Genomic DNA, 14331 nt, shown 5'->3' with positions numbered 1-14331 from the left:
AAATAGATAATATTGTATCAAATCAATAAAAGGTATTCATAAATTAGTTGGCACCTTATTATAAAGCATTCGTGAACTCGGTAGTAACTTTTCAGAGAAACGAGGTACACAATAGGATACCCTTTTTCAAGATTCAAAATTTTTGTGAAGTTAATGCACAGACAAAAGCCTTCTTCAAAATGGTAATGCACAAAGAAGTCCATAAAACAGCAATCAGTCACTAAATAATAATAATAATAATAATAATAATAATAATAAAAAGCAACAAACATTGGTAATAAAATATTTACCATTTTCAAGAAAGAATGTCATAATTTTTTGTGCTGTTGTCCTCCCGATCAACAGAATGATATGTTTTTATTAAAAAAACACAAAAAAAAAAAAAAAAAAAAAAAAAAAAAAAAACAGAACAAACTCAGCATTGCGCACCATTTGAAACAGACACAAGCTATACACAGATCTAGTTTACCATACTTTTTGGCAACATTGTGGGTTGCACATAATTATTTAGATGGTATACTGTATTGCCTCATGAATATTTTTAAGTACTCATCTATTATCAGGACCAGATTCAGGAGTGTATGTATGTATGCCCATATATATATGTGCAAATGTATATGCACAATATGTATATATGCATGTGCATATACACCGAAGAGCCATTACATTATGACCACCCTGTATCTATAACAATGAGCTCACCCAGGAATAAACCCACTGCATGTGAGTGGCTGATGCTGGCATATATAAAGCGGTTATGCATTGTCTTTCCAAATATAGCACGGTTAGCAACATAATGGGAAAAGCAGATGATTTATCAGACTTCGATAATCTTATCTTGTTATGGTTTAGTTATGGTTAAGATCTTAACTTGTTATGGTTTAGTGACTGGGAACATCAATATCAGAAGCAGCAACTGGGCTGTTCATGAGCAGTTGTTGTGAGCACATATCGAAAGTGGTATCAGTATCAGTAGCGGGCGCAGCCCGACCCGCCTAACCAAACAAGTTGGTCTTATGGTCATGACAGGCTATGCCCACTTCAACAAATGAAAAAATGAAACATAAAATATCTAAATGAGAATAATCATGTGTAAATAATAAGTATAAGCATAAAAGTGAAGAAAAGGAACAAATACAAACATTTAGACAAGAGCAGACACTAAAGACAAAAACAAAAAAGCGAATAATAAACACAAACAATGGTAACAACAATTTATTAAAATATACCAATTAGTGATGGCAATAAAATACAAATATCATACACTGATTCCCACTGCCCGGCGCTCACCGTCAATAAATTTCATCACAGATTTACATAATTGTGCAAAATCTTTATAGCATAAAAAGGGATTTTCAAAATCAATATTTTTATTGTTTCTTAAGCCATCAAAGTAGGGACAGACCTCGAGGAAATGCTTAGCATCACCAAACAGATCACATACACTGGTGTGTAAAAATTAAGGACGAGACGGATTTTTCAATATAACTTTGTACAAAAGCTTTCCAAATCAACACATTTAATACCGTAAGATCCCCAATACGTAAGGACATGAGTAATGTAAGCAACACTTACTAAAAGAGAAATCAGAGGGATAAAAAGAAGCTTTATTGAAAAAGTAGCATGGAGCGCAATGCGACTGAAGGCCGAAACATCCCTGTGATGGGTGTCCAGCAAGAAACATTCGGTCTTTAATAGGGGATATGATCTCCCCTGACTGCCAGGCAGATTTCACAGCGTCTGCCCATGCTGAGAATGAGGGTGTCAATGAGTTGTCGAGGCATTGCTGTCCATTCGTCTTGCAGCGCCAATCGAAGCTCCGGAATCGTTACTGGTGGTAAGGTACGAGCTGCCAAGCGTCTGCCTAGAAAATCCCATACATGCTCGATGGCATTGAGATCCGGAGATCGTGCCGGCCAATCCATACGTTCAATATCCTCACTCTCTAAGAGCTGTTCGGAAGCTACTGTGCGATGACATGGTGCATTGTCGTCTATGAAAAGGAACTGCAGACCCATAGCGCCTCTAAAAAGACGCACATATGGAAGAAGAATCTCGTTACAATAACGGGTCCCGTTGATTGAACCTGCGTCGAAGATGTGAAGGTCTGTACGACTACCAAGCATGATGCCTCCCCAAACGAGAACACCGCCACCTCCATACCTGTCCCTTTCAATGATGTTCGAGGGATGATTGCGGCTTCCCCGCTCTCTCCAGATGAGTATGCGATGAGAATCGCTACTCAGACTGAATCTGCTCTCACCTGTAAAGAGCCCCCATTCATTGTCTCTCCAATTCCGGTGTTCCCGGCACCACAGAGAACGCCTTCTCCGATGGGCAGGCGTTAGAGGTACACACCGTACAGGGCGTCGTGCAAACAGACCACCACCGTGCAGTCTTCTGGCCACGGTAAAACGCGATATCGGTCGTCCAGTCGCCTGTGTCGTGTGTCTAGTGATTTCTCCCGCTGTCTGCCGCCTGTTTCTTCTGGCCTGTAAGGCAATATACCGGTCATCTGCGGGTGTGGTTCCTCGTGGACGACCACTACTAAACCCCTGGATAGCTGTTCCTGTAGTTTGAAATTGTCTCCGAAGTCGTGAAACGATGCTGTGAGCAATTCCGAACTTTGCAGCCACACTTGTCACACTGCGGCCTTCCTCCAACTTCCCAATGATTCGACCTCGGGTAAAAGGATCCAAATGTCGTCTAACAGATTGATTATTCGTCATTTCTCGCTGAGGCAGCAACTCGGTGTGATTTTAACTGCTATACGGCGTGCAATCTCTTTGCCAAAAATACTGATCTTACACCGACAACATGCTTTATACTACTCAGACACTCCCCATTACGTCTACCTGCATATCTGCGCATGTGCTACCGTACATCACCTTACTTAATCTCCTGATTGGTCTTTCTGTCCGCTCTGCCTCTTCGTTCAGCTGATATGCTAATTTTTCGATTTCGTCCTTAATTTTTGCACACCAGTGTAGTTTACATTTATCGTCGTTCTGTATCTTAAACCTAGCGAAGTATCCTGGGAAACACCCATGTCCGGTCAGAAACTGGTTAACTTCAAAATCATTAAAGATATTTTTTTTTTTCCTAATCAGTTCTAAATGTTTCAAATAGCGACTTTTCCTTTTAGAAGAATTCCATTGTAATTGCCATTGCTTAAAATAAAACGAATAAATAACTTTAGTTGCTATTTTTTTTTAACCCTGAACATAAGGCGTTCCCGAAACACTCCCTATGGCCGCCTCTTTTGCGAGCACATCCGCTCTCTCATTACCGTATATCGAAAGTGGTGTATGGATGGTGAAAAAACAAGTCACCGGCCAGCAGTGTGCCGTAGACAACACACTGATTTCAGAGGAGAGCAGAGATAGCTACGCATTGTTCGCCATGACCGCAGAGCTACAACAGCAAAAATCATCCCCAGCTATAACTGTGGTGGCTCAGACAGTATTTCTGAACACACTGAGCAGCTTACATTGCTGCGTATGGGCCTACGCAGATGGATGCCAAAGCATGTCTCTGCATTGACGGCCTGTCATCACCAGCTGCATCTGCAGTGGGCCAAGAAACATTGGAATTGGACATTAGAAGAATGGAAGAAAGTTGCATGGTGTGACAAATCACATTTTCTGCTCCATCACATCGATGGGCGTGTGCTAATATGCCAATTTTCAAATGAAACCCTGCTCCCGGATGCACAGTTGGACGGAGACAAGCCGGTGGCAGGGTATTATGGTATGGGTAATGTTTTAATGGAGCACATTAGATCCCATAATCCCCATAGAACAATAAATGATATCTGTGCAATATGTGAACATCGTTGCAGATGAGATTCACCCATTCATGGCAAGAGTATTTCCGGCGGAGGATGGTTTTTACCGGCAGGATAATGCATCATGTAATAAGAATCGAATCATCAGGGAGTGGTTAGAGGAACATTCCAGTGACTTTGAAGTTATGTCTTTACCTCCAAATTCACCTGATAGAGCATTTACGGTTCCACTTGGGAAACCAAATTCATGCTGTCATACTATCCCTTCACAATGAGCGGGAACTGTGTTGGTAAATGCTTGGTATCAGATAGCTCAAACTACCTATTAATACCATGCCAGGTGTTGGCAGTTTTAAGGGCTAAAGGTGGTCCTACATGTTATTAACAGGGTGGGCAAAATATAGAGGCCCATTAGCGTATATGTGTATACACACACAGATACATATGTACACTGCTCAAAAATAAATAAATAAATAAAATGGCCCAGCAGAACGGGAGATATAGATAAATCTATATCTCCCGTTCTGCTGGGCCGATTGACAAAATTCAAATTGCGTTTTTCATGTCTCGAAAGCGCGACTTAGGATATATATTAGATTTATATATAGCACTATTCTAACATAGGTGTTTTGACACAAAATCGGACTTTTCCTGAAATAACATACCAATTTTTTTACATATTTCGATTCTACAACTCAAATTACGCCTAAATATGAAATTTTGTAACGGAGAAATTCACAAATTTTTGTTGGCACTTTTTTTTTCAGTTTGCGCCAAGAATAGTTCACTTGGTGAACTTCTTAATATATGACAACCTAGTTTCCTTTCCCGTGAGAGGAAAAATAGTCACCATCGTTCCTTTTTGCCAAATAATATTCTTTATATTATATTTTTAATTATAACTATTATTATTTTAAGTAATTTTTTCTTTTTCGAATTTCATTTTAATTGTTTAAGTTGCATGGTTTTTTTCGAATGACTGTTTTAAAAATTTCTATTTACCTATTCGAACTGCGCAAATAAAGGTGCAGCATTTATTTTTTTTCAAACAGTTTTCTTTATATATATTTTTTGTCATAGTTATTATTTTAGGTAATTTTTAAATTTTTATACTTTTATTTTAATTGTTTGTGTTGCATTGTCTCTTCAGATAATTGTTTTAAAATTTTCTATTTATTCCTTCGAACTGAGCATTTTAAATATATTTATTAATATAAATTTTCCAGAATTTGATTTTATTTATTTGAATTGCGTTTCTTTCGGAAGAATACTTTGCAACCCAGACTACGATGCTTTTGGAAACTGCATATATTAAAAGAGAAAATACAGTAAAGCACAGTTAACACGTCTTTCAATGTTCCGTTCAGAAAAGATATATATAAATATGAGAGATGTATAACCGACATTTTAACTTAGGATGACTTGCATACACTGCTTTAAACAGTTTTATCATTGTGCCCATTGCTTTACACAATTTTATCCTACATTTGGTTTCTTAAAATGTTATTCATATTTTAGTCAAATATTTTATTTTTGAAATCGCAAGAATCAATGTTTTAAATTAAAAAAAAAAAAAAATACAAATACTAAATTTTACGCAAAAATTTATTTTTCATATCTTTTTCTTCATTCTACTTTATTCTTGCTCTTTTTCTTTAGGCATTCTGAAAGTTGAACACTGGTAGTTCACTCCGGGGTTCGAATTCCGGTAAACGGGCTGCTTGCATGGGCGTTTTCGTGGATTTTCTCATGTGTACCGTGTATGCCAGCTGGTTTCCCTTAGAAAGTTCTTCACGAAGTATTTGGTCAGAGCCTTTATCAGTCTTTAGAGGATAAACATTTTGAAGGTATGAGATGAAAGGAAAGACTGGTTTCATCAAGTGGTTTTGATTTATTTAATTATGACAAAGCACACTAGGGCTATCTGCCTAAGGGAAGGGATGCCTTCGTGGAGGACTTTCTGAGGGAAACTGGTTCGCATACACGTTACACATGGGGAAAACCACGAAAACGCCCATGCAGCCAGCCCGTTTGCGGAATTCGAACCTCGGACCGAACTACCAGTGTTCAGCGACTTTACCTCTCGGCCGCTGTTTCATCAGGAGAAAAAAAAAAACTTCTTTAGGTGACATCCACATACATCACTGGATAAACTCCTGAATCTTCAAATAATTCGACTGAGAAAATCATGGGGTTCTCCATTTATGATACGATATGATGTTCTATAACGTAATTTAAATTTATACAACCATACAGTCTAAAACCGGTCGCTCTTCACTTTAATCTGCAATGATATCGTTTTTGTCTTTTCTGTTAACACAAGCTCAATGAATGGTATTTGCTGGTGTACACGTCCAAGTGTTTTCTCTTTGAACACCTAAATTCTTTGAAGTATCTTGAATGTATATTCAAAAGCGTCCAACTTTTTTAAACATCTTGGTATGTCTGACAGCCAAATTTCCCTGAAAATTTTTGCTTACTTTTCTTCTTTCCTTCTAAAGTTATTTTCAGTGCTCACACAAGAAAATTAAGATTTTTCGATTGCTAGACTTCCATAAATTTTGCATTCTTGTCAATTTTTTAAAATATCAGTTACATGAATTGCGTTTCAGCTGAAGACAGCTTTTCACATTCTAGTCATTTTAACTATAAATAAAGTTTAAAGCGAAGTCCAAAGGATAAATATTTTAATTAAAAGATTTTTGCTAAATGACAAAGAAATAAAACAGTCCAGCAAAGTTTATTCTGTAGCACCGAGTGACCCGATTCTTATATCGGCTGAAACAATCTAAATCATATTAAAGATCACATTTTTTTATACAATCTATAACGCGAGAGAAAAATTAGCTTCTGAAAACATTCTTTCTAAGAGAATTAATATAAAAGATTATATTTATATATGTATATATATATTTAAAGCTGGGACTTGAACGAAACTGTCAGACTTTTAAAGTTTAATTTACATGGTGGTTATAATTAAAGTTCCAATTTGAAATGTTCATAAAAAGAAAACTACAGGACCAAATGTTATCAAACTTGGGAATCGCGTAAAGGAGGTTATGGGAATTAATTTTCCGCGGGAAAAAAAAGAGTTCAAAAACTCACAACCAGGGGAAAAATGGCGCTGTATACAATATTGTCAAATGAAGTAAGACATGAAAAATCTGTTTAAAATGTGTTTAATAGTTTCCCAAACGTGTTACAAAGCATGTTCAATGTAGCGTCCAGCATTTTCCGAAAGCAAGTTAAATCCTGTTACTGCATTCTCAACAGCAGCTCTTAGCATATCAGGAGGAATGTTACGGACATGTAAGTGTATCACATTTTTCATTTCTGCCAAATTGTTTAGATTATCACCATAAACAGTGCTTTTGAAATAAACCCATTGCCAAAAGTCACAGAGATTGAGGGCTGGTGGGTAGAGGGGAAGTGTCGGCATATAAGACGTTCATTCGTGAAATGTTGCCTGGACACACGTGACAAGATGCGGCAACGCAATAGGCTCCGAAAAGAATACCATGTGACATGGGACCCACAAATTAAAAGACTGATTAATCGGCTTGGGAAAAAAATTAAAGATGAAATTAAAAATTTCAAAAATGAAATATGGGCAGAAAAAATCTCCAGTCTAAATACCCAGGATGGCTCCTTGTGGAAAATCGTCAAGAATTTCAAAAACACTTATGCTACGAACAGACCCATCATGCACAACGGAAGCCCTGCAATTACGAATCAGGAAAAAGCGAACTCTTTCGCTTCACACCTGGAAGAACAATTTTCGCCCAATACTACTTCGTGTGACGCAAAATTTGAACAAGATACCCTTCTCAAAATAAAAGAATGACTAAACACTCCTACAGTTAATAACTTAATTCCGCTCACTACCCCGCCAGAAGTATCGACAATAATTAAAAAACTCAAGCCCAGGAAAGCTCCAGGAATTGATGGCATAACTAACAAATCTATCAAACTACTTCCACTCAACTTTATTTGCAAAATTACCAGTATTTTCAATGCAGCACTCACGAACTGTTATTTTCCCGCCATATGGAAAACCGCTAAAACTGTCATGATTCCGAAGCCCGGAAAAAATCATACCCAAACAGATGGATATAGAGCAATAAGTCTTCTTCCGGCCCTCAGCAAAATCTTTGAGCGCATAATACTTTCCAGAATCCAACACCACCTGGATACACTTCCTCCGGAGCAATTAGGATTTAGAAAAAATCTTTCAACCGCAAAACAACTTGTACGTATTACAGAATTCGCAGGCTCTGCACTGCATAACCGACTAAATGTGGCTATCCTCATGTTAGACGTGGCGAAAGCCTTCGACCGCGTCTGGCAGGAGGGATTAATTATCAAACTAATGAGCTACAATTTCGAGCAGGAGCCACTTCAAATCCTTCACTTATTTATTACTGAGAGGACTTTTCAAGTGTGTATCAATGATGCTAACTCAACCGAAAGAGAAATTAAAAGCGGAATTCCACAAGGCAGCGTCTTAGGTCCTGTCATGTATATCTTCTATGCGGCAGATTTTCGGAAAATCAACACATCAAATTCCATCCTTGCTTGCTACGCCGATGACACGGCAATCGCAGTAAAATCTGCTAACTTTAATCATGCCATCAAAGTTCTTCAGAACTTTACCCCGTACATTGAAGACTGCTGCAGCAAATGGAAGATAAAAATAAACGCAAGCAAATCACAGCTTTTACTCATTAGAAGACGAAAACGAAATCGCCCTGTCACTAATAACCTTCTACTATTTGATGAACCAGAGCCAATAGTGCACCAAGCCAAATACCTAGGAGTCACCATAAATGATAAGCTCACCTGGACTGCACATATAAACAATGTAAGGAATCAAGCTCTGAAAGTTATAAACTGTCTACTCCCAATCTTAGGAAAATATTCGAACCTTGATCTGCGCAAGAAGCGTCTCATCTATCTAACTGTTGTGAGACCCATTCTCACGTATGCATCTGCATGGACTGCTGCAATACCCACCGATATCAATAAACTACAAATTGTGCAAAACAAGTTCATGAGAATAGCTACAAACGCATTCATTTTCGAGGGGTGGACGCCAAAGGAGAAGGTTCGTCGTTGAGATTGTGCCTGCCTCCGATCCTGTTGCTGCGTGTACGCCCTGTCTGATTCGGCGTGTGTTGCGGAGTGCGACCACGTGCAAATACTATCCCCTTGCATCAGCATTTTTAAATGCTAATCGATGGTTGGTATTGTTTTATAAAAGCCTGGATGCTTTTTAATATTTAATTATTTTGATTTATTTTAATAAATTAAGAATTATTTTTCGCTTTTTCTTGCGAGTTTCGCTTAATTGCTGGCACGAGTGATACCACGCCATTTTGATACTGCTTGTCGCGGCGCTTTACTGCGTTAATTATTTAAGTATTTTTAACTAAAAATCTGATTTAATTTAATTTATTGCGTGCGCGTAAATAACTTGATTTTGGTCGCTGTGTCTGCTTAATTACCCCCAGGCTCACGCTGTCAGGTGTGAGACAGGGGCCTAGTAGACTTTCGCCCGCTCATCCGTCTGCCGGAACACCGTCGAGTGGGTCCGGTTCCGGGGCGCGGGACTCTGGATTACTGATTTGGGCGCAGGATTTCTTGATTCTGGACTGCGCTTATGGATACGATTCTGGATGCCGTGAGGATTCAAATTAAAGAACTCGAAACTATTCGCCAACAAAATGGCACATTTACGGACACTGAAGGTAAGATGCATAATTTCTTACTCAGTATGCTTGATATGCTAGTTGTAGTTAACACACAGTTAACACAACAGGATTTAAATAAAACTCAGGATAAATCGTCACATGGTAGTAACGCAGAAAATGATAGAGACAGAAGTCCTATTAAATTACATAATAACTTTGACTCATTAAATGAAATATCCCTGGATCAACCTGCAAGTTCTGATGAAGACCTGCCAAAGACTAAAGGTGATCAGACAGTCAGGATACCAGAGCCCAATTTTAAAAAATTTTAAAAAATTTGAAAGACCAAATTTTAAAAAATTAAGCTTCTAAAAATACACCACAAAGTCAGGATAGAATTTCATATACACAAGCTACCTCGGTAGCAGTCAGTGAAAATACACACACACAGAATAATGAAAACATGGACACTACTTCGCCGGATAATGAAAACTCCACTGCCACAAATTCAAATAATCAGAAACAAAACAATAGAAATTCCAGAATTCCTCCGATTATTCCTCCGACACTAATGGAACTCTCCGACACTAAAGGAACTCCAGAATTCCTCCGACACTAAAGGAAAATATACTGAAATGGAGCGAAATTAGAGCTATTTTCCTTGAAAGAAAAATCAAATTTCACGGGGAACATATTCCTACGGGGAGTATTAAAGTTATCACGGAAACACCAGATGATTACCGGACTGTAGTCCAAATTCTTAAGGAAAAACAAGTTGAACATCATTCTTATATCCTCCCTGAGGACCGTTATTTAAAAGTTCTCCTTGGAGGACTCACTGAAAACACTCAGATTGAGGATATTAAATCCGAACTTGAGCAACTTGATTACCAAATTAAAGATGTTAAACAAATGACCAGACGCCGCAACGGAGAAGTCACCAAACTCCCACTATTCTTAATATCTCTTCCGAAAAATGATAAATCCAAGGAAATCTATAATGAGAGATTCTTATGTCATATGAAAATTAAATTTAAAGAGTATTTAGGTAGACAAGGACCACTGCAATGTTTTCGTTGCCAGGGGTTTAATCACACACAAGCGGGTTGCAATTATGCACCCCAATGTGTCAGATGTAGCAAAGAGCACTACGTTAAAGACTTCCCAGATAAGAACAACAGCGACAAGCCTCCAGTCTGTGCAAATTGCGGGGGTTCCCACACTTCCAGTTTCAGGGGATGTGAGAAATTTCCCAAAAGAAAATCAGACAAACCAAGCAGTTTTTCCAGTAGGGTAATTCAAAACAAATCATATTCACAGGCGCTATCCACAGGCCTATACTCAGATATATTAAATGAAGCAAAGCAAGTCTTCACTGACCTTGCGGAACTCGTTTCCGTCATAAAAAATGCTGGATTTCAAATTTCCCAGCAAGTCAGAGAGATTAAGGAAAATAATCAAGAGATAAAAGCCTCTTCTACTGTTGATAATGGGTCAAGTTAGACCTACGCAAGTTCCCATCTCTATTATGACTTGGAATGCAAGAGGCATTCATTATAAGCTCACGGAACTTTCTAACTTTCTCACGTGTCATGATATTGACGTGGCACTGATTACTGAGACCTTTGCTACGCCAAGTACTCAGATAAAAATTCCAAATTATGTATGTTATAGATGCGACCGTCTAAGTCACCGAGGTGGGGGGGGGTCGCGATTTTTGTCCGCAGCTCTCTGCAATCCTGCCTGATCAATGATGAGCGCTTTAATGGGCATGAGCTGGTCACTGTGTCTGTCCTTCTGCCGCACTATGGAAATGTTTATTTCAATTCTATGTACAACCCTCCTAAGAATATTCTTGATATTAATTACCTGGCGAAAATTCTGGACATTAATAAGCAGGCCATTCTTGCGGGAGACTTAAATGCTAAAAGTCAGGAATGGAATTGTAGGAAGACTAATAAAAATGGAATTAAGTTATCTGAATTCATTAAGAATTACCCAGTTTATTTTCATGTTCCTGGTGAGTACACCTATCTGCCACAAAATCCAAATACTGGTGGCATTCTTGATATATTCCTCTCCACCATCTCCTTCTCATTCGATCTTGAAGTGCTTCAAGAATTGGATTCGGATCACTGCCCAGTCATTGCGACCCTAGGTACAACTAAGGATGTCATGGACGAGCACATCAACACGACAAACTGGAAAGCCTTTAATGAAATACTCTCTGAATGTCACACTAATAACTTTAAATTACGCACTCCTGATGGCATTGAGCTTGCTGCCAATCAGCTTACGATGGATATACAAAGTGCCTATCATGCGGCCACGAGAAAAATTCCCAGAAGACAAATCACAAATAAGTTACCGAATAGGATCAAAAATCTCATCAGAGACAGGAATAAACTTAGAAAAAGGTTTCATCTGACCTGTGATCCAAATACTAAGAAAGAGATGAATAGACTCAGTAGGGAAATTAAAAAGCAGATCATTACTCACCGTAAGGAACTCTGGGATGAGAAGATTGAGAGCTTTAACGAGCCAAGTAGCTCCTTCTGGTCTTTCGTAAGACGTTTAAAAAATAAACGCACCGTCAATAGGCCAATTTATCATGAGTAAGGCATTGCGCTCACAAATATTGAAAAATGTAACACGCTCGCTGAGCACTTTGAGAAGCAGTTCACCACGAATACCTCCCCATGCAATCAGGAGTTTTCAACTTTTGTGAACTTCACAGTGACAGAATGGATTCATAATAACAACATGCAAAATCATTTAGAGCTTACTTCGCCACAAGAAATCTTAAACATTATTAAGAAGCTCAAGAACAGAAAGGCCCCCGGGCAGGATAATGTGAACAATGTGGCGCTGAAATGGCTGCCTATTAATATGGTCAATCGTCTCACAGGTATTTTAAACGCTTGCCTATACAATAGTTATTTTCCGCGTATATGGAAGTCTGCAAAGATGATTGTGCTCCCTAAGCCGGGAAAAAATCTGACGAAACCGGAAGGGTACAGGCCCATTAGCCTGCTTCCCAGTATGGGTAAGATACTCGAAAGAATTGTCCTCAGCCATATACAGCCACATCTGGATAAGTTACCACTCGAGCAGTTTGGTTTTCGGAAAGCCCTTTCTACGACGAAGCAGTTGGTTAGACTGAACGAGTTCATAGGCAGTGCACTGCACAACAAAAGATATGTTGCCTTACTCATGCTGGACGTGGCGAAGGCATTCGACCGCGTCTGGCATGAGGGGCTAATTTATAAGTTAATCAACTTAAAATTCAGCAATGAGTTGATCAAAATTATTCACTCGTTTCTTTCCAACAGAACATTCTATATTCATATTGGAGAAAGCACTTCAAATAAGAAGCAAGTGAAAGCCGGGGTCCCGCAGGGATCTATTTTAGGGCCCGTGCTCTATTTATTCTACGTGGCAGACCTACCTGCAGAACATCTAGATCAAAATTTCTTCATGGGTTGCTACGCAGATGACATAGCTTTTGCTGTCAAGTCTGGGTCGCCAAATTTTGCTGTAAAGAAACTACAACGTTTTATGCCCAAGCTTGAACATTGGTGCGCCAAGTGGAAGATTGCAATTAATGCTGACAAATCCAAACTTCTGATTTTTAAAAAGAATAAGATGAACCACCCCTTAACTGTCTAGCTGTTGCTCTTTGATACTGTCGTTCCTGATGTCAACATACTTAGGATACATACTTAGGATTAAAATATAGTTCTAATTTTCTCTGGAAAGATCACATAAATTGTGTCAGAGGCAAGACTATTGGTGTCATTCAAAGTCTTACGCCGCTCCTGTCTGCGACCTCCAGATTAGATATTAAGAGGAAGAGGCATATTTACAATTCCATTATTCGTCCCATTTTTGCGCATGCATCTCCAGCCTGGGCTACAGTTCAGAAAAAGGAGTTAAACAAGCTGCAAATTATTCAAAATAAAGTTTTAAGAATGATTACTAACGCACATTGTTATGTCTCAAATCACACCCTGCACCGTGACCTTAAAATGGAGTCCATTGAAACATATCTGCATAATGCAAATGTCAAATTCTTTGACAAGGCTCAAGAATGCAATCACATGTCTATCTTAATGTTTTGGACTATATTATTCTTGAGGAAGATGCTTCGTTAAGACCACTCGCGGCCCACCTCGCCAGGGACTTAAATTTCCCCACGTAATATTTCATGAAAAGTATGCACAGCTCTTGTATATAGTGTATATATTTTATTTTAAGTTCTCAATTGTAATTTGTATCATTTAATTTGTTTCCTTTCGGGTTATTGTAGTATTATTGTTAATACTGCATGATTATGTTTACTTTATTATTAATTGTATTACTTCAGATGTCATGATTGAAACTGTTGGATTTTGTCTGTGTCTTCTTCTATGATACAACACAAACATATCACACAGATTCCTCACGGCTCCTGTTTCGCGAATTTCTCGATGCGCTCGCCACTCAATGGCCTTGCGACTCATGGTAGCCCCCTGTAACCACCTTTGACCTCTCTAAATTGTCATGAAAGATCAACGTCATGCGCCCTTCGGGCTCATTTTCAAGAGCCGGATAAGTTGCGCAGCTGTGCGACATTTCGGCAATAGCCGTACAGACTAGACTAGACTAGCTACAAACGCTCCCTATTATGTCAGAAACTCTGTATTGCACAGTGATCTTCGCATCGAGACTATTCAAGATTACCTGCACAGGATTAATGAAAATTTCTAGCAAAAAGCGTTCGACTGTGCACATTTAAATTATTTCCAGACCCTCAGCTACGAAATCCTCGCTGAGGACCAATATCTCCGTCCTTCCGTTGCATTTTTACTGAAC

General features: G+C 38.7%; 1 protein-coding gene across 5 annotated transcripts in view; it reads right to left on the bottom strand.

Moving 5' to 3' along the window:
* Positions 1-14331, bottom strand: part of IFT46 (intraflagellar transport 46) — a 201810-nt gene that overhangs the window by 158514 nt on the left and 28965 nt on the right. The window contains exon 2 of one of the 5 annotated variants that reach the window (XM_085811368.1): positions 55-220. The exons of the other annotated variants lie outside the window; for them this stretch is intronic. Coding sequence (XP_085667494.1) covers positions 55-69 — 15 coding nt within the window. The 5' untranslated portion in view covers positions 70-220. The remainder of the gene's footprint in view (positions 1-54; positions 221-14331) is intronic. 5 annotated transcript variants of the gene reach the window in all.

Source organism: Stegodyphus dumicola, chromosome 2 (assembly GCF_044657685.1).
Source record: "Stegodyphus dumicola isolate Sdum_Otavi_A_Nest chromosome 2, ASM4465768v1".
In the NCBI taxonomy this organism is placed as follows: domain Eukaryota; kingdom Metazoa; phylum Arthropoda; class Arachnida; order Araneae; family Eresidae; genus Stegodyphus; species Stegodyphus dumicola.
This window is presented reverse-complemented; position numbering and strand designations above follow the sequence as displayed.